Here is a 20,798-nt window from a genome sequence, read left to right as displayed (position 1 = left end):
GACCACCAGGGAAGTCCTTTTTCACTGTGTTATTAACATTTGTTTCTTCTCAGATCCAAACACTAGTCTGTGAAATTAACATTGTCATTAAGGCTGCTGCTAACCATTACTAGATATTTCTGTTTTCTCAGTCATTACATACATTTCCTATTCCCTGGAAATGTTTCTACTCTTGAATACAACCTTATTTAAATGGACTGATTATCTGTAATTAAAACAAAGAGATCATGGATTACTGTTTGCTCTTCACACATATTTGACAGTGAAGTAGAAGAGTTTAAGGCTCTGAGACCTTTAACAGACATAAGACCTTGACAGAGAAGGAGGTGATGAGCCAAGGCCTTTAGGCTCCGGTTTCCCCACTATCTCATTGTGCTCTAGTTAGTTAGATGGAGTAGAATCCAAAAGACAGACGTGGATAGCTTCAGTCACACTGCATAACAGGCATGGAATGCTGGGGCAAGTCCATGGTGTCAGGCCAAGGCCCACACTTGGAAAAATTGCCAAAGCCTTAGTACCACAACTTTCCTTTTTTCACAATTTTCTCTCGTCTCATTCTGTCCTGTCCAGGATGTCCAGTGTCCTTCTGCTACCCTGAGCCTCGCCCTTCTTGAGAAAAACATCATACAATATAATTCACTCGAAAGTGTTAGTGATCTAATGAGTTAGCTCACTTTGGGGACTTTGCCAATTAAAAGAGGAGCCTGGAGAGGACAATGCCAGGCCCCAATTTAATGAGTTACCAGTGATAGATTTAAAGCATGACTATGGGAAACAGAAGGTAGTTTTTGGAGGGCGCTCCTTCTGGCCCCCTACAAACCACTTCACTGCCTATTTTACTCATTTTTGGCACAAAAATTTAGGCCCACAGTTGGCCACAAGTGGTTTCCAGAACGAGAAGGAAATTCCTTCTCATCACTTAGGAAAATGCTTTCAGGTTCCAGACACTGTTGAATCTTAGAGTTATAAGCAGTCACAGAGAAAAGTTTCTCATCTATGATACTGACTAGTCAGACTAATTTCTAATATCCTTTACACATTTTTCAACTTTTTCAAATTATCTATCCAATTACTTCATTTCACAGATGAGGAAACCGATGCCTCCAAATCTCCCTAAATCCAGTCATTTTCCCTCAATATCCTGTCCACATCCCCCCAGGTACTACAATGGTGTAAGTTCTTATAATAAAATAATGTATTTACATTAGGTACATTGTGGGTTGATGCAGAAACTTTCTAAATCTAATAACATGACTGTTTATTTCATTCCCGGCATTGTCTACAGACTGACATTTAAAATATCCATTTGATCATATCCTCTTGCTGCTTAACCTTCTTCAGTTTTCTGGGTTGCATTTAGAATAAAATCCAAATTCCTTAGCACAGCACACAACATTCCTGTGATCTCAACTTTGTATCATTTCTGACTGCTTCCACACGTATCCTACCTCCAACCATACACAACTCTTTCCATGTTCCTGAAAGGGCCATGCATGCGCATGCCTACACGCTCTGCCCATGCCACTGTGTCTTTCCCCTCACCCGTTCTACTCCCTTGGTTTGCCCCTAGTCATCCTTCAAGACTAAAGCTAAAATAAAGTGCATTTCAGAAAAAGTGTAATATATGCTTGCTGTATTACTTATGAATACTAAATTCTGCTAAAAAGAATAACAGAAACAAGAAGAACTGATAATATTAAGTATGGAAATAAGAAACCTGTGAGACTTCTTAGACATCACTAAAGTATGTAGGAAGGGCCAGGAAGACTGTTTAAGCATTAGATTGTCATGAAGCTCTCAGGTCTTAAACAGGCTCCATTTGGTGACATCCAATATTTACCCCTGTTTTATTTCTCATTAGACTGTGAACATGTTTGATGTGAAGGACTGAAATTTTCTTATTCAGAGCACCTAAAATAGAGCCTCTGATGCATTTTGGTTAAATTATGAAAGAATCAATAAATGTGTTGCAATTAATTAGGGTCAGTTGAAACCAGAATTCAAGTCTCCCAAGAGTTTCTCAAGTCTCTCAAGTCTCCCAACTCAAGTTCTGGATTATTAGGCAGAACCAGAACCTTACAATTTCTCAAAGTCTTGAGTAGTGGTGAGTGAGAATAAGACTTCATCACTTAGAGCTATATCTTTCCCTAAGCTGTCTGAGGTGGGGAGGGCAAAGGCATTGATCCTGGATAACCACAGGGAAAAACACCCAGGTTGATATTCATCGTGGAAGGTCAAATGGAAAAATAACTAAAGAGCTAGGAACCTTAGCAAGCATGTAAGATTTCTGAAATCCTGTCAAGGTTCATAGCATTTTTCAAGGCGTAACAGTTCCAATATTCCCCCAAACACCTTCCTGTCACCATCTTGAGATCCAGTGGTCACAATATGTTACTATCTTTAATGTCATTCTAAATAGATGAGCATTCACCTATCAGATGAACATCAACTTTAATTAAAAGTTTCATGACCTCCACCCTATTTCTTACTTTTTGTCCTTACTGGGTTGAAAATGACAGAGATTTTTAAAACAAAATGCCTATACAAAGGGACAGGCAACCACCTGCAACAGTCTCTATGAGCAGAAACCAAGGCAAATAATCCCAGAGCATTTCTATTTCCTGGGAACGGCATTAATTTCTTTCTTTCTCTTGTCTTGTAAGCCTGTTAGTCCCCCTATTTAGTTAGTTATTCTCTCGTTTTCTCTGTCATTCTTATTCACAGGGTCCAGGACCCCTTTCACCTGTCTCCACACTCTGCTCTCTCTTGACCTCTTTATTTTTACTCTGTTCCTTCTCTGTTTTTCCTTCTTCTTCTTTTTCCAGGTCTTTTGGTCCTTTCCTCAGTCCCTCCACTGGGGTCTCAGAGAATGTGATTGGGAATTATCCACCAAAAGACACAAATGAAAAGCAAAAGCACTGATTTCTAACTGATGCAGGGATTTATCCACCTGGTTGTCATGGCACTTCACTAGATACCATATTCATCCAGAAAAATATCAGAACATAATTTATTTTAATTTACCTTAACTTAGCAAGTAATCAAATACTCTGAAAACTTTTTTCAATTAAAAAGTAGTAAGAAAGAGTAAGGTGATTTTAAATTAAATCAAACATTATATAGCATAATTCTGTGCAAGTGTTATAAGTCAATACATTTAAAATATCCTGTTTTGCCATACCTTGGAAAAATAATTTTCAGTCTCAAGCTACATGTGCATTAAAATGTAATTGACAAACCATAAAACAATTTCCATTAATTTTTCTTGTAAAGACATCCCATGTGCCCAGGCGGAAAATTCAAACTTTCAAAGGCATTTTGGAATAGCAATATATTTTTAAAATTGTCTCGCACTGTCAAACATGGCTGTAAAACTTTATAAAGTAGAATTTCAGGTCACTGAGAATTTTGTACAAAATTTGCTAATATAAAAGTAATTTTACCTTTGAACAAAATTGTTTCATAAAAAAATTTGCTGTAGTAAAATAAGTATTTTCCCTTAGAACAATAGGGTTATAGTGTATTTTCTTAAATGTGTGCTTTTCTTGTATGCTCTCCAATAAAGAAAAAAGATAAAATCTTCCTCCAAAATCTAAAAGCTGAATGCCAACTCATTTTTATGCTTTTAAAAATTAATAAAAGTAACATAAATCAAATAGGCATTCCACAAATGACATTCTTTGATGTGTAACATTTTTAGTATTTTGATAGCTTTCCTCTTCTATAAGTTTCTTTTTCAACAAAGTTCTCTGGGAAATTGTGTCCTCTTGTGGTCACTGGCAAAAACAACATGATTTTGCAGGAAGAATTAATCCAAACAATGGAAATAGGATTTAAGGCTTCAGGAAAAGCCACTTGTGAAAAAAGGAAATCCCTTGAAGTGAAGAGAGAGATGAAAGTTGTGAGTAATCAGAAAGGGAACTTTAGCAGGAAAAACACAGAATGTAAACCATTCAACTTATATTTAAATTATTTGATCATCAGGTGATTAGAAAGAAGAGATAAAAATGATTACGATGTAGGAAAATTGTGGCCATGATAAAAGCCGCTATGGATAACTGTATATTTCTTACATTATTTCTTCAGTCATTCCAACAACTCTGAAGTAAGTGAGAGCATATTTCAACCAGTTTTAGTGGCAGCAAAGCTGGGACATAAACTTTCTAGCATGCAAACCCAATAAGGTAATAAAAGGGATGAGAGGAGACTCCTCAAGAGTCTATACTTTTCCACACAGATTTGTCTCTCCCTACAAGTCTGTTGCACTATGCCTCCTAATCCTATCCTAATTTTCAGTGCAGAATGTCAGATATTTTAAAGATTAATATTTATTGAATATTTGATTTGCTCATTTGCGGTGCTGTTGGCAACTCCATTTCTTGTGCCTTATACTTTTCCATTTTATTTCTGGATTGGAAGCTTCAAATTTCATAATTTTTTATCCTATTCTTAAAGAAGATCAAGAAAGACAAAGGTAGAATTGGTTAAATTCATGAATTAAACTATCATTAAAAGAGAAAGAGAATGACCTCTTTAGGGGAAGGTAAAACATCCTGAAAGCTACCAGTGTCAATGAAAAAGAATCTGCTTTCACACAGTTATCCAGGTCACTTATGCTGACACAGACCCTTATATTCCACTTTGATAACATTCCCTCACTTAAACAGTGAAGTAGGTAATCCCAATCCCTGTGAAGTATTCAAAACAAGATGAAATCTAACGTGTACATTCTCATCTGAGATGTACTCAAATGCAGCCTTTTCCAATCTGCGCCCCCTTCTGTGTGAATATTTCCGTGCTTCATTCATGCAATCCAGAGAAATTATTTCACAGAACTCTTAAGCCAACAAACAGGTGGTAGGTTATCCAAAACCTGAGGGGAAAGAGTAGGAACATACTCAAGTGCTCACCTTTTGTGCAAATCGCAACTCCAAACTGTACCAGCTTGCTAATGTTATGGTGTATGTATGTTTCTTTTCCTTCTCTGAAAGTATTTATACAGGTTACTAGAATGCCAGTGCAGATTCAAACTTTAAGAATACAGATACATATATACTTTTTGGATATGCTGAGTATGAGATTTGTAACTCTATTACTTCCAACAGTGTTCTTTTTTCACATTTTAACACAGTACACATTCCTCAGGAAGGACTGTGAACATGCCAAGTTTGCAGTTTGAAAACAAAGCTCATTTTGAATTATCCAATTGCAAAAGAAAAACTTTTTTGTTTTCAGTTAATTTTTTAGGGCATTTATTTTAGAAGTAGATTAAATGATTTAATTCCAATGCATTCAGAATTCCCAAAGAAGGTAGTCTTCCACTGACATCCTTTAAGTCAGGCTGAGTCCAGCCCCAAAGGGAAATTCCTAGACCATTTTTAAAGAGCCTGAAATTGGGATTTTAGAACTACATAAGTTTTCATATGGTAAACCAAATATTGTGGAAGTCATCATTATTGTTGCATATACAAAATATCCAGAATTATATTCAACTCTTAAGGACATAAAAAGAGTTTGCCTTTATTCTTGCCCCAGCAAGTGTGGATAAGAAATTTGTTACATAAATGTTAAGTAGAATACAGATGGGACAATGGGCCAGGAAAGATTGCAGTTTGCAAAGTAGGAGCATCAAGCCTCAAACATTTTGAAAGGTCATTCATTAGTCAAGCTACAACCTTCTGTTTAAAAACTAACTTTTAAACACTCAAGAACTTTTATCCTCATTTTTCACTCCTTTGAAGAGTAGGAGAGAATTTTTATTTCCCCCCAGAACTAAAGTCATTCGATATGACTCGGTCAGGAAGACTCCGTGCCTGGGATAGTTCTGGTTTACTTCATTCATGTTAAACCCTATTTTAAGCATTCTGGCATCCATAGCATGGCCTCACTCCCGGGGATCTCTGTAGGCAGTGGCTAGGAGCTCTTTATCTCCAGAAGTTGTGTGCCCAGAGAAGGGCTGGTCTCATTTAAAACGTAACTAGTCTTAGAAATTGATGATTTTGCAAGTCGGGCCAGCTAATGCTGCGCTGTTGGGGACTCGGTTTCTCCTTCAGCTTCTCAGCCCCGATTTTCATCCCAATACCCACCCCACCCCTCCAACTCCCCTTGGGCAGGTAAGGTTTCCTTTACCTTGCCCACACTTTCCTGTCTTGCTTACCCATAGCCACAAAGGAAAGAGTCCAATTATTTGATCTCTTTATTTTCGAGTATTCAGCTGAAAGGGGGAAAAAAATAACATTTGAAAAAATAACAACAACCCACAGACATAGGTAACGTTCAAATAAGAACTGCGGAATGCTCAAAGATCAAAAGTTAAGAAAACAATTTCTGCCTATTCTCTAACTGCTCCAAGAAATCATATCCTGTATGCAGAAGATGCACTCACAGGAGTGACTTGTCTGAATGTGCTTTGTTTTAAGAAGACCCGGCTGTAAACTATTAAGTGGAGGTCAAGTAGAATCTGATTTTCAGACAGCCATTCATTTTAAAATATGTCAGCGACCCGAGAAGCAGGCATGTTGGCACGCTGTGGTCATTGTCTATGAATATTTGTAAAAAACAGTGATAGACGAACCCTGCGGGTCGCCCCTCCCACGAAAGCTTAGCCTCCTTTGCCCTTCGCGGAATGGATCCTTCTCTTCTCGCCCTCACTTCCCCTAGAAGGCTGAACCCTTCAACCGGCCCCCGGCGCTCCAGACCCCAGGGTTTCTGGGACCGGACTGCAGCCGCGAACCTCAGCTGGCTGCAGCCACGTGGCCTGCCCGCGCCTCGCCTGGGCTCCCGCCTGCTCCTCCGGACACTGTGGGCCGAGACCCTCCGTCTGGCCCAGACAAGGAAGCTCCTCTGAGTTAATTCGCTGCTTAGAGTCCAGACGATGGACAGGATGAGCAGACCTCGGCCTGCGCAGGGTACCAGAACACAGGGCACCCAACTTCCGCACCCCCAAATGTGCCCCGAAAAACAATTACTGCTTTTGACTTCTGTTTGCTTTACAACTTAAAGAATGAACATACAACGGTTATTCTCTCCCGACTCGTTAAAAAAAAAAAGCCTAGCATCGCAAAAATGGGCTTCTCTTTCACAGCAGCATCTTTTCCTTTCCAGCTCACGAACTTTTGTTGCTTCCGACTTGCCAGAATCTACATGAACACCTTCTTCTGGGCCTCTTCATTGTGACTTATTAAATAGAAACGCTTAAAATGTAAAAGTGTCCAAATAATTGCGGTGCATTTGTGGCACGCGGAACAGAATTGCTTACTGAACCTCCTAGGAGTGGAGAGTGACGGTGGGGAAGGGGGCCCTCGCAGCCCTCAGCCCCGCGTGTCCAGGCAATGTTGAGCCCCCATCTCACTGTCTCAGAGCCGACATTTACAGTCATTATGCAGGGCTTTATCTGGGAAGGGGATAAGGATGAAGTGGCCACAGGCACTCCACCTTGGACTAGCAGCACAGGCAATCAGGGCCTTGGCGAAGACACTGCGCTGCCCACCTCCGGGGCTCTGCTGCCTTCTCCAAGAACAGGGCTGCCTTCTTCGGGGGAATGAACTTCTGCCTTTTTCTAGCACCTTCGGAGGTGTAGTCCTTTGGGTGCTGGGAAACGTCAGATTGGGTCACTGTGGAGGGAAAAGAAAGGCCCGGCTTGCTTCTCGAGGAAGGATGAGAGAACAGGCCGAGGAGCAGATCTACAGTCCCTGGCGCGGCCACGTCTTCAGAAACGCCCACGACCTCAGGACCAGCCACGGTGGTTTGGCCCTTGGGACTCCGGGGCCTCGTCTACCTGACCATCGGGTGGGCTCCGCCGTCGCAGGTATTCTTGCCAGTACCCCCGCCCCAGCGATCCCAAACCGCGCCACGGACCTAAAGGGTACTGGGGCGAGCTGAGACTTCCACCCACTGTGTAGAAGCCGGTGTCGCGGCTGCCGTCACAGGCGCTCCAGGAGGGACCGACAAGGCGGCGGGTACGGTCCCCTCCGGTCGCTTCCCCGGGCTGCGCTCGGGTGCGGGGGTGCGGCCGGCGCGCTCCGGCGCGGAAGGAAATCGCCCCGCGCCCGCGGGCGGAGGGCGGCGGGGAAGAAAGGGGGAGGGCAGCAAGGAGGCGGGCAGAGGGGCCGGCCGCCTGGGCCAGGTCGTTTTTGAATGGTTTGGGAGGACGAATTGTTAGACCCCGAGGAAGGGGGGTGGGGACGGAGAAAGGGGGGCTGGAAAGCGGAAACTTTCCTATAAAACTTCGAAAAGTCCCTCCTCCCCACGTCAGGCCAATGACACTGCTGCCCCCAAACTTTCCGCTTGCACGGGAGGTATAAGAGCCTCCAAGCCTGCAGCTTTCGCCCAGCTCCCAGACACCTCGCGGGCTCGCCGACACCGGCGTCGTTTCCAGGAGGCCGAGCGGGGTGTGCGTGCGGCCGTTGGGCGCCTTCTTTTTGGACCTCGGGGCCATCCACACCGTCCCCTCCCCCTCCCGCCTCCCTCCCCGCCTCCCCCGCGCGCCCTCCCCGCGGAGATCCTCCCTGTCCCTCCTCCCGCTCCCTCCTCCGCGGGCCGCACCGCCCGGGCCGGCGCCGCGCGCGGGGGAAGCTGGCGGGCTGAGGCGCCCCGCTCTCCTCCTCTTCCCCGGGCCGCCCTTCTGCCCCGGGCCCGCGAGGCCGCACGTCGCCGCCCAAGAGATGATGCAGGACGTGTCCAGCTCGCCAGTCTCGCCGGCAGACGACAGCCTGAGCAACAGCGAGGAGGAGCCGGACCGGCAGCAGCCCCCGAGCGGCAAGCGCGGGGGGCGCAAGCGGCGCAGCAGCCGGCGCAGCGCGGGGGGCGGCGCGGGGCCCGGCGGGGCCGCGGGCGGGGGCGTCGGAGGCGGCGAGGAGCCTGGCAGCCCGGCCCAAGGCAAGCGTGGCAAGAAGTCTGCGGGCTGCGGCGGCGGCGGCGCGGGCGGCGGCGGCAGCAGCAGCGGCGGCGGGAGTCCGCAGTCCTACGAGGAGCTGCAGACGCAGCGGGTCATGGCCAATGTGCGGGAGCGCCAGCGCACGCAGTCACTGAACGAGGCGTTCGCCGCGCTGCGGAAGATCATCCCCACGCTGCCTTCCGACAAGCTGAGCAAGATCCAGACCCTCAAGTTGGCGGCCAGGTACATCGACTTCCTCTACCAGGTCCTACAGAGCGACGAGCTGGACTCCAAGATGGCAAGCTGCAGCTATGTGGCCCACGAGCGGCTCAGCTACGCCTTCTCGGTCTGGAGGATGGAGGGGGCCTGGTCCATGTCCGCGTCCCACTAGCAGGCGGAGCTCCCCACCCCCTCGGCAGGGCCGGAGACCTAGGTAAGGACCCGGCGCCTCTGCGCCCCTTCGCCGCTCAGGTGGCAGGCAGATTGAAGGCTGGGGTGCGGCTCCCGATCCACCTGGCCTTCCTCCCCGTCTCCCACTCCCCTCTCCGCTTTCACACCCAACCTGGCACCGCCACCTCATCCCCCCGCGTGTTCCTGGAAGGGAGCTCAGTCCCCGCTAGGGAGAGGAGGATGCGCCCTGCTGAGGGGTGTGCGTGTGCGTGAGTGTGCGTGACAGGAGGGAAGACTGAAAAAGATTCGAGGGTCACGGGTAAGGACAGCCTTGCCAGCGCCTCTCTTTCTTTTGGCTTTAAGTTTTCGTTCTCCTTAAAACAAATGTTTCCAAATTCCACCTCCTCCTTCTTTCCGCCCACCCACTTCCTCTTGCCCTTGGGCTGAAATCCTTCCAGGTTGTTCAGCGCAATTTCTCCGTGGTGGTGATAAGAACAGTGCTCACTAGTTTTACAAAACAGCCACAGAGACCTAAACAATAACCAACTTTCCCCCCTCTGGGTTTTTGCAGATGTCATTGTTTCCAGAGAAGGAGAAAATGGACAGTCTAGAGACTCTGGAGCTGGATAACTAAAAATAAATATATATGCCAAACATTTTCTTGGAAATTAGAAGAGCAGAACCCAAATTCAAAGAAACAGGGCGTGGGGCGCACTTTTAAAAGAGAAAGCGAGACAGGCCCGTGGACAGTGATTCCCAGACGGGCAGCGGCACCATCCTCACACCTCTACATTCTGATAGAAGTTTGAACAGTTGTTTGTGTTCCTCCTCTTTTTTGTTGTTTTTTTGTTTTGTTTTGTTTTTTTGACGAAGAATGTTTTTATTTTTATTTTTTCATGCATGCATTCTCAAGAGGTCGTGCCAATCAGCCACTGAAAGGAAAGGCATCATTATGGACTTTCTCCATTTTAAAATGGTAACGATCAGAGGAATTTTAAGAACACCTTTAGAAATAAAAATATGGGGATCAAACTGACTCACAAAATCACAGTCAGTTAATTCCTTTTTTCATTCTTCCTCTGAGGGAAAAAAAACTTAAAATAACAAAAAACAACATTCTATTTATTTATTGATGACCCATGGTAAAATGCAAATAGATCCGGTGTCTAAATGCATTCATATTTTTATGATTGTTTTGTAAATATCTTTGTACATTATTTTTCTGCAATAAATAAATATGATTGAAAATTGTAAGAACCTTAAAGTTTGGTCTATATTTTTAAAGGATTAAGTTGGCAGTAAATACCTGCTTGTTTAACTCTGGAGACACCCAGGAGGGTGAGAGGGCATTAATATAAACAAAGCAGTGAAAACCTCAAAGTAGTTATTGACAGGTAGGGGCATGTTATGTAGAAAGACAGCTTTATCATTATTCCCATTTGGTGTTCAGTGAACTTAGCATCTCTCCTTCATCTCTTATCAGGTCCCCAGACAGCAAAAACTTAATAGTTATTCACCTCTCTTGCTTATATTTTGAGAATGCAGTTGTAAAACAGTTAAGCAAATAAGCAGTATAAGTCAGCACTATTTTCTCTTGTTACTGTGTGTTTTTGTCATGCTCTCCACACTTTATGAGGATTTTTAAGTAATAGGTTTATTTCAATGAAAGTATGCATAAAGTGTTATAAAAATTACCTATCTATAGATAGATGTGTATACACACATGTAAATGAATACAAATGTATAGAAAATAAAGTTTTAATTCCACATGAAAGAGAATTCCACTTATAATTTCCTTAACTTTCTCTCACGAACGAGAATGACATTTAATGTCATTTGCTAAAACAAAAAGTCAAAGTTAATATTTTCCCATATTGATATCCATTTGGAAAGCAAGCTCCTTATAAGCTGCTCCATACAGCTACACAGAAAACAATTAAAGAATCTGAATTTTCAGTATCTTCAGTAATTATTGGAACAGCTGCAATTTTAAATGCTATAGCTGTTCATTTTCTAGTCAGTTCACTAGCAAATATATTTTGTAAAATTTATCCACAGAATTTTTCCCTGGTTACTTATGTATACAAAATCGGATTTAGTTAAGTAAAAGTGTAACATGGACAAATGTTACATGACTTTTTTTTTCATTCTAGTTATTTCTGGGCCAGAAAAATACTAGCTTTTATAATGAATACCACTAGAAATAGTGAGTTTGTATCACTAAGTTCTTCAGTTATATCCAGCTTATTGCCTTCAAGTATAATTAGGGATGTATTCAAACTGGAAAATAATTTTGCTGCCTAATTCAAATAATGACTATGGCAAATAAATGTATGAGTCAAAATAGTGTTTGCTCAGCTCTGGTTGAGGTTATTATATTACCTGAAGGTTTCCCCTCTTTTTCACACATCATCATAGAATGCTGACATAACAATATTGTAAATTTATTATTGTAAGTATTTCAGACCATGTTTTGCAATAAGGAACCTGTAGAATTTACTTATACCAAAATATTAGTGAAAGCTTCAGGAAATGCTTTTTTAGATTTTTATAGTTCTTTACAAAATAACAGGACAGAAACTGATTATTTGTGGAGTGTATGTGTGTGTGTGTGTGTGTGTGTGTGTGTAGAACAGAAATGTAAAGAAGGATGCCCTAGAAAATGAGGGAGGGCATCTAGAAGGTGATTTTCTCTTCTGTGTCATCGAACCACCTCCATTTTCTAAATTGTTCATGGAGGAATCTTGTTACTAGCTTGGTCTGACTATTTGATATTTCAGATTTCTTGACGTACATCAGAATGGAGCTGACCATCCAGGCCGAGAAGGTAATTCCGATCTTATTTCTGATGATGTAGAAACTAAAAGTTTCAAAAAAGGTAGCCTTCCATTTGCCTTTTTTCTTTTTTTCTTGTGTGTGTGTGAGAGAGTTCTCAACTTGGGAGAAAAGCAAATGTCACATTTATGTTGAGTAATACTAAATACTAAACTGAAGCTAATATTTTTCTTGAGATTTTCAGATGAATGAAAGAAATGTGGTGAATAGTTTTGCTTTGAGTGAGAAGGATTCACAGTGGAAAATATTAACTGTAAGAATCCAGTTTTCAGCTTGCCAGACTATTTTCTATATACCCAACTTCCCCCATCCCTTACACACCACAACTCCAATTCTGCTTCAGAACAGAAATGAAGCACTGTGTTTCTATCCATGTTTCCTATTTTCATCTCATTTCATGTTTATTACCTATTCTTATTTAAAGGGCATTTAGGCTGAATTACCTGTTTCAGAAGTGAGAATTTAATGTGGTATCTGGACCCAGGAGTCTTTCCCGTTAACCAGAATGTATCAGTGAAGGGAAAGGATTGTATTAAATTGTCTTGGATGAGTTCTAAATAACTGACTAAGAACGTTTCCTCTGCTGTGCACATGATCTTTTAATCATGGTTTTAATTTCGTTGGATTGATAGGCTTCAATCATAAGAAAGCAGTACACTTGTGTTCCCATTACACACATTTCCCCTCTTTATGCACACGCTTGCTAACAAACACATGCACAAATGATAATTTATGCACAGTTGCAGGTACCCTCCCCAAAGTGGAACATTTTAATAAACGTGAGAGCAGAAACGCACACAACCTGTGTACTTTTACCCCACACTCAGCAAGGACACAAGCTTCTTGCTCCTTCGGTCCTCAGGCTTATATTCATAATGGAGCTTTTTAAGGGACATTTGGCCTCTTGCAAAAAAGTCGAGCATTTTGCACATTCCACGGTTTGGCAAACTCAGAACTGGTTATTTTCTCTAGACCGGTATCAAGTTCTTCTCAGGCATATGATTTCACTTGAAGTCCTGCCCAGGAATCCTTCAAAGTGAGCGTTTGTCCCACTCTCATGATGTCAGGCGGTTTTCCCTGCATCTGTAATTTGAAGAAAAACAAACAAACCTGCGGGGAACAAACGCCACGGAAACCCAAACAGAACTCCGTGGGGAGCGGGAGTCTCACCTGCGGCTAGCGCGGGCGGGGGCGGGCCGGACTCCCGGCGTGGGTGGCGGGCGGGCCGCACGGCGGGGACGGTGACAGTGTCCGAGGCCTCCGGGGACCGCGTGGACAGCCCCTGGCCCCGCGTCGGGCCGCTGCGCGCGGAGGAGGCGGCTCCAAGTGTCAGCGGTAGCAAGGGGAGCAGCAGCAAGAGATTCAGGCAAAGGCCCAACTTCGTTTTCCAGAGACAGGCCCGCATCAGCCACAAACAGGGGTCGGGAAAGGGGTCCCCGGGGGCCACTTTTCCAGATTTTTCTCCTGGTTTGCTGTAAAGCGTGCCCCGCCCCCAGCACCAGCAAAAGTGGAAGGAAAGTGTACGGGCAAAGCGGAAAGAGAAATAGGTTTCCTCATAACTTCTGAAAGCCGATCACCCCACTGATTCGCAGACACCTAGCAACCGAAGCCCTGGAAAACGCAAACGGGATTATTAATAATCCTTGCTTACTGAACAGCAAAAGATGGACCCAGTAAACAGGCCATGGGATACATTTTCCATTTGCTTTTGTCCCAAGGCCCCAGAACGTGAGCCCTCCTAATATTTTCTTAGCAAATCAAAGCACGTGTCCTTTGAAGAAGGTGTGTAATTGGAGTTTAAGGCATGTATGGAATTCCCAGATGTCTATAAAGTAAGAAGGAGCATGTGGCAGGTCACTGGAAGGTGGGGCAGGTTAAACTCACTGGCAGGAAAGTTCTCCTTTTCTGTTCTCCTTTATGAGGGCCGCGGAGATAAGCCTTTGGGAAAGGATGAGACGGGTCATAATAAATATCCAGCTTCTCGTATCAGAGTCACAGCAACCATGGTAAAAAGCACATGGTCAGAAAACCTCAAAGAAAACACTCAATTATAGCCGGGATTTCGTGGGCGCCCTGCAATGAGATCGTTTGGGGTTTGCTGCAGCTAGGGCCTCGATCCCCCTGCAGCCTTTCTTGTTTACGTGGAATATTTTTTTTTTCTTCTATTTCCGCCACCCAACCCCCCCACCCCCACCCCCAGTTTGTGGATGTGTCTTCGCGCTCATGCGGGCGGCGATTTAGGCTGAAGCCAGAGGAACAAAATTCCAGATTAGGAAAAGAAGAAAGCAATTCTAAAAGCATTCATCCCAGAAGGCAGCCTTTGTGGGGGGCGGGGAGGTTGTGAGCAAATGAAATGAAGTTTCTATAAAGCATGCTCTCTACAAGACACAGCGAGTGCTCAATGCAAAGGCAGTCATCAAAATTAGCTGCTCCATGTCCCTCCCTGCGCTAAGATATATGGATGTGCATGAGACGGTCGAATTTAGGCGCGAGTTTGCTGCTTCTTAGGCAGGTTTTTTGGCTTTTTGTTTTGTTTTTGGTCTAAAGCCGGAATCCGAGAAAATAAGGACTTTTCTCCTTGGGTTCAAGATGGTGCCGTCACTTACCTGGACAGTGGAACCAGAGGCGGGAGACGTTAAGGAACTGGTTTCTGCGGAAGAAACTGGCCTTGGCAAAGGTTGGCGCTAGGAAGGGGGCGAAGTTGGGTCATCTCTGGCTGGGGGTCAGGGGTGTCCCAGAAACTAGCTAGAACAAAACGCGCCACAGACCCCACCACTGAGGCAGGCGGAGAGGGGAAAGGGACGCGCCCGGGGTGAGGCGAGCGTGACAAGTGAAAAGTTAAGCAGGTACCTGAAGGAAGTTTATCTTGCCCAGATGTTAGGGCTTTTATGAAATGTCACGTGAAGAGAACAGATGTACAACTTGCAAATGGGGCCACGCCTGTAAATATAAGGGAGGCAAATGCTTGCAGGGAAAACCCAGGCATAAATCATCAACCTCCTCCTCTAGATATCTATTCTCTCCTTTAAATATTTGCTTCCGGAAAGGGAAGACACATCTTAAGTGCGTCTTCCAGAAGGGGTCACAGTCCAATCCTCTGACCATCGCCACCCTACCCCTTCCCTCCCTCATCCGCCCCCCCCCCACCCCCTTCATCTTGGTGGCTTGGGTGTGGGTGGTTTGGGCGGAGGGCGCATTTCTTTCCTGCCCCTGTTTTCTTTCTTCACATTCCCCATCCCCCATGTTACTCTCTTAGCTTCTCAAAGACGTTTGATCCCGAGAAACATATCGAATCTCGGTTTGGAAAAGCTGAAACTAATCAATTGCCTTTTTGAAGGGGTAGAGAGTGATAAGAAGAGGGAAGGAATGCCAGGCCTGACAGACCCGAAACCTTCAAGATGCTTGAATGAGCTGAAAGACAAGCGGGTTATCCCTCCCTCCTGGGGAGGATCCAGAGCGCTGGGGATCCCTGCCGCCCATGGGGTAGGGACTTTACCCAGTTAAATCATTGGTTTGGTTGAAAGGTTTTTGTTTTTTTTTTTTTCTTTTTTTAATGACTTGTACAGATAGGACCCCCCCCCCCACCTCCACATATAAGAAGGAAGTTAGCTTTATAAACAAAATTAAAATGAATTAGCAGTTGCCCAGTTGTGGAACAGTCTAATTCCTTTCTCTGTGTTTGAGAGAGAGGTTCATGGGGGTTATGGTGAACGTTACCTACCATGTGGCACAGGCTTGGGTCTCTGTCCATATTAAGGTTTTAAATATTTGTCGATAATAACTCTAAAGGTTGTACATTAAATGAACTGTGCTGTGACTCTTCCTTTAAACGCAACACTATTCCCAAGTCTTTGTTAAACTGACCTTGCACCTGGCTTACAGTTATTCTTTAGCCACCAGTTCAGCTTTCTTCTTTAAACAGAACTTCAAAGTTGGAGTATTTTTTCCACAATATTAAATCTAAATTTACTGTCAGAATTTTTATGAGTCCTTTCTGGATTTCCAAAGGTGTGATCAGAATTGAAATATATTTGAAGTGATTACATTAGCTTTAAGGGTTAATCATGTTCTGTTTTTTTTTTTTCTTTTTTTTTTTAATGCACAAGACCAGATGAACAGACATCTCTTTATCTCTTTTCTCCATAGCATGGAATCTAAGCACCTATCTAGCCATCCCTGGAGGAACTTAACCTTGCTTTGTCACCTTTGGGTACAGAACATATCTGGTGATGACCCGGAAGGGCCTTGGACTAAAATCTCAGATCCTCCCCCTCTGCATTTGCCCAGCCTTGATGAATGTTGGGTTGGACCCTGACTCGCTGACTCTGCTATGTAAAGCTCTCCTCTGAGGCTTCCAGACCTCCATTTCTAAACATAGTACTGGACAAAACAGTCCACATTTCTTTTCCTCTTTTGTTCCTGAAACTTTACACCAAAGAACTGTTAGCATTGTTGAACACCAACATGCAGTGAACGAACACAGAACTTCTCAGTGCTGCAACTTTAGCAATGACAATGAATCCTTCCCAGAGGTCTACTGATGCACCCCTAAATTCTGGGGTTCCATTCCCGGGGCAGAACCCTACCTTCCAGATCAGTATTCTTTAAAATGTTCTTATAAAGCCCCTGTTTCACCGCATGGAAGAAGGACATTTCAGTTAGCCTCTTGTTAAGATTGCCTCTGGCCTCATTCTTCCCTGACTCCTCTTGCTACCCCCTATCAACACACACCTTTTAAAACTTCTAAAAGGATCCTTTTAAAACTTCTAAAAGGATCCTTCTTCCTCTTCCTTTTCTCCAGGCCCCGACTGAGTGAAACTTAAAACACATCTCATAGATCAGTTTTCCTTCTCTGAAGTTAGGCATAGTCCACGACCCGGATTTTCAAATGGCCCAGGCTGGAGTCTGCAATATTTAATCCAGTCCGCTATTAAATGTCCTCTGGCTAAATCAAGAGTATAAGGATCCTTACCGAGATAATGATACCAAGAGCAGTCTGGTGAAGGAGTAAGGGGGCTGGGAAGGGGAGAAGACTCCAGGGATTCTTTGATTTGGAAAATCCTGTTTTTGGAACTTCTGTCAGAGTAATAACAAAGCAGAGAAACATGAAAGAAGCAACTCTCTGTCCCAGGATATGGTTTTAATGAAATACTACTACCACACACACAATCTACTATTAATAACCGCTTCTGAGCCTCCGTTTTTCCTTTACCTATTAGGGACCAGGAGGCTCCGTAACGTGATCCCCTCTCCCCCTTCTCCCACCGCCTCCTTTCCTCCCCAATTAAGCCAAAGTGGTTGTTCTTCTGAGGCCAGGCCCGAAGACAACCGTGGGCTGACACTGCCCTCTGCATCCCTGTTTCTGCTTCCTTCTCTTGGCAGAACCGTGCCCCGGGACTGGACTGCGGGGGTTTTTTGCCCACTCCCTTCCGAAGGCGGGCTCCCCCGCCCCCCGCACTTGGGGAGCGAGTTCTCCAGGTCCCTGAGTGGAAGCCTTCTTAGGACCCCCATACTTGTGGTACCATGGAGATAGCGTGCCCCAAATATGCCTGTCTTGGCTCCCAGCTGACCCTGCCCGGAGCTTTTTGTTGTTGTTGTTGACTTAAAACACCCGGAGATGCTGCAACTAATAGAGCAAATGGGGCTGGGGGTAGGGCAGGGGAGAGGAGAGGCAGGGGGTAGGGAATCGCCAGAGAAAAAGCCACAGTATTTGGGAAAGGGGCGGGGTGGGGGGAGTGCGGCAAACTTTTGGACAGTGAGGAGAAGGCATTTTTAGCAGCCCCGTCTGTCATCTGTTAAGTAGTGGACAGATGAAACCGTGCCTGATCAAAGTGGTCCGTTCGTAAATCACGCGTAGGAAATGGATTGTGAGGGGTAAAAGACACGTGTCGAATAATCTCAGCCCCGGAGTCCGCTCGCAGCCAGCGGGGTTCACGATGCCCCATCTCGCGGTACCCGCGCGCCCAGCGCATCTCCCAGCCCGGGATGTATGTGGGGGGAGGTCTCTCCTGCACGGTCCTCCCCGCACCCCCCACCCCACCTCCAGCTTCCGCCCTACACGCCTGCCGGGCCATCCGTGCTCCATCCAGACTACAGATTTCATTACACTCGGTTGACTCCGGATTGACCAAGGAAGTCGTGGGGGAAGTTTGGGTCTTTTCATTTCCGAGGCGAGAAAAATGCTCTCTCAGAATCGAAGACGTCTCCCTTCCAGGTCCCCTTTTTAGTGTTCCCGTCCCTCTGACGATCCCCCTTTAGAGATCTCGGAAATTTGCGAAGTGTTACGGTGCAAACGTAACGCAGCTACCCTGGGAGTTCAACGAGAGCAGAAATTGCCTGGGCGCGTGTGATTTCTGCTCGTTGTGTTACGTTTCGGACTACGAGGTTTGCAGCCCTAGTGTTATGTAAGGAGAGGTTGCAGTCCTCTGAACTAGCACCAACTGGATTTTCTTTCTCTGCCTCCCACCTCCCAAACCCCGGACTCTCTCGCACCTGCTTCTGCTGGTTGAAAAAACAAGCGAAAACGAATGTCCAGTCCCGGGTGCTAAACGCTCCCGCCAGCTGTTCGGAGAACTCCAGAAACGCGCATTGGGCGAGTTTAGAAGCGCTGTGGTTGGCTGCCTCCAAGAAAGCAGTTGACGATGTTAAAAGATAGACTTTGTGAATTTTGTGCAGGGGATTTACAGCGACAAATGCCCCCTTACCCCGTCTTTCCCCCTCAGTTTTAGCATCCTCCAGATAAGCAGGATTTTGCTTATAATAGGTGTTTATGGTTCCAGGAATTGCACTTTGATCTAGGATTTTGGGGGCGGAGTGTCTAAGGGGTCTCTAGACGCTTGTCTGATTTGAATGCTTTTCAGGATGATTTATGGCAAAAGGCTCCTTTCTGACGCTTCCAGATGCCAAAGCTCTTACCTTCCAGTCAGGGGTGAGCGAAACCTGCTTCCAATAGCCGCGCGGATGGAAGCCCGCGTGCCTACCGCTCCCGCCTGCCGGTCACCCTAAACCGACGGTGTGCACCAGCCTTCTCCCGAACCCGCAGATAACCTTTCCCCGCCTTCCAACTAAGGAGGAGGGAGAGATCTTCTTTTTTATGATGACAAAGCTACGGAGGGAAACCAAGTCACCCCTCCTGTAAAGTTTGTCTCTCGCAGTTAACTCTGTTTTTTTGCAATTAACCACCTGCTACTGCCCCGTTGGTGGTTTGGTGTTAATGCGATTTGACCCCACATGTGAAGCAGGGCGGGCATAAGCCCTCCGTTGGGACCCCTGGTGGTTTCACCCTCCGGCCTCAGCCTTCTGGCCGCGGCTGCGAGAATCGCTCTCCTGGTTCCCGCGGGGCGGAGGCCCGGGCGGCGCTCAGAAGCTGCCGGGGCGTCGCGGGGTAGGAGGCGATGTCTTCTCGAAAGCTCCCTGCAGTCTCTGGGCCGCGAGGCGAGGCCAGGAAAAATAACCCTCCCGACTCAATTACTGTGAGTTCCACCGGGAAGCTGAAAAGTTGAAATGTGCACCGCTGTGGGGGTGGGAGGTGGTGGGCAGGGGGCAGCCCAGACCCGGCGAACGCTAGCGCGAGTTTGGGGGACCCCAGGCCCGCAGCACTGGGAACGCGCGAATCACATCTGTCAAGCTGAAGCCAAAGGTGGGCCCGACCCACGGTAGCCTCCAGCGGACGGTTTTTCCACGAGGGAGGTTTTCCAGCTATTCCTTTTATCGAACTGTAACCGACTGGGAACTGGAGAGGAAAAACTTTGTTTTCTTTCTTCTTTCCCAAGGTGAAGGCAAATTAAGGAGGGAATTAGCCATTAGCCAGGGAGGCTTGAAAACCAGCGGTGAGGAGGGGTCGAGGCCAGGGCACCGCTGGCAAATGTCTGCTTACAGATGAAGGTTTGGCCCCGAGTGATATTCTGGTTATTTGCTTAGAATCCCGCAAGGCTGGGAATCTATTTGGGGAACCGTGTCTTACCATTTCAGTCTTTTTTTTTTTTTTGGATGAATCTTCATCCGCCAGCCTTCTGTATCCCTTCGATGTTACTAGCTTGAAGGTCAGCGGTTTGTTTTCCCAATGGAACATCAGGCTGATTTCCTGGGTGAAAGAGAATGGATTCACTTGAGGGCCTTTTTAAAAACCTTATTTCCCAATGTATAAGCAGTCTTCGTTCTTCATAACGTTACAAAACAAGGAACTAGATCAGAGTTTATTGGTTTATGTAGAACAGATCCTGATTTGATAAGCTTCATCACATGACAGGACGCACACTGATCACCCACCGCCTCCTTTCTCTCCAAGGGCAGCTTGAGAGGTTTGAAAGTTGTTGCCTTTTTCCTAGAGTTCCCATCCCTACATCAAAAGACTTAGGTCACCTCTTGTCTTTTTTTGTATGTGCATATCCAAGAGCATAAAAATATTAAATAAAAAAAACTTTCCCAACTTCAAACCTATCAAATGTTTAACAGCTGAAGGATATTCATCTTTAGGAGGCAGGCCAAAATGTCAATAAAAATTTAATTATTTCTGAAACATATGGGAGCACTTACAAGACCTAAAATGTGATACTAAGTATTGATATTGAGAGGAAACCAAACAATATACTTTCATATTTGCTGGTCAAGACCTTATACCCCCTGCCTAAAGTTCCACAAGCCACAGAAATTTTTATTTTTTCCTGACAGCGTTTCTAAAACTAGCATGAAAGACAGG

At 45.3% G+C, this 20,798-nt stretch overlaps 1 protein-coding gene and 2 long non-coding RNA genes across 3 annotated transcripts in view; 2 read left to right on the top strand and 1 right to left on the bottom strand.

The window, feature by feature from the left end:
• Window positions 1–8,516: 8,516 nt before the first annotated feature.
• TWIST1 (twist family bHLH transcription factor 1) lies at window positions 8,517–9,308 on the top strand. Its single transcript, XM_043462793.1, has one exon. It carries the CDS (start codon window positions 8,664–8,666, stop codon window positions 9,264–9,266), a length of 603 nt encoding a protein of 200 aa, XP_043318728.1. The 5' UTR covers window positions 8,517–8,663; the 3' UTR covers window positions 9,267–9,308.
• A 4,194-nt stretch (window positions 9,309–13,502) lies between these two features.
• LOC122438182 lies at window positions 13,503–14,827 on the bottom strand. The gene is made up of 3 exons (XR_006268474.1): window positions 14,707–14,827; window positions 13,985–14,038; window positions 13,503–13,711 (listed from the first exon to the last, which is right to left on the bottom strand). It is a non-coding gene; the product is annotated as an uncharacterized LOC122438182 (long non-coding RNA).
• The window catches only part of LOC122438181, a 179,500-nt gene continuing 173,045 nt past the window's right edge, over window positions 14,344–20,798 (top strand). The window contains exon 1 of the long non-coding RNA XR_006268473.1: window positions 14,344–19,572. This is a non-coding gene — a long non-coding RNA (uncharacterized LOC122438181). The remainder of the gene's footprint in view (window positions 19,573–20,798) is intronic.

This window comes from Cervus canadensis, chromosome 3 (assembly GCF_019320065.1).
Source record: "Cervus canadensis isolate Bull #8, Minnesota chromosome 3, ASM1932006v1, whole genome shotgun sequence".
NCBI classification, from domain to species: domain Eukaryota; kingdom Metazoa; phylum Chordata; class Mammalia; order Artiodactyla; family Cervidae; genus Cervus; species Cervus canadensis.
Note: the sequence above shows the minus strand (reverse complement) of the source record. Positions and strands in the feature narration are given on the sequence as shown.

Coding starts and splice junctions, on each gene's coding strand:
- TWIST1 (XM_043462793.1), top strand. CDS start 8,664: ATGATGCAGGACGTGTCCAGCTCGCCAGTCTCGCCGGCAGACGACAGC.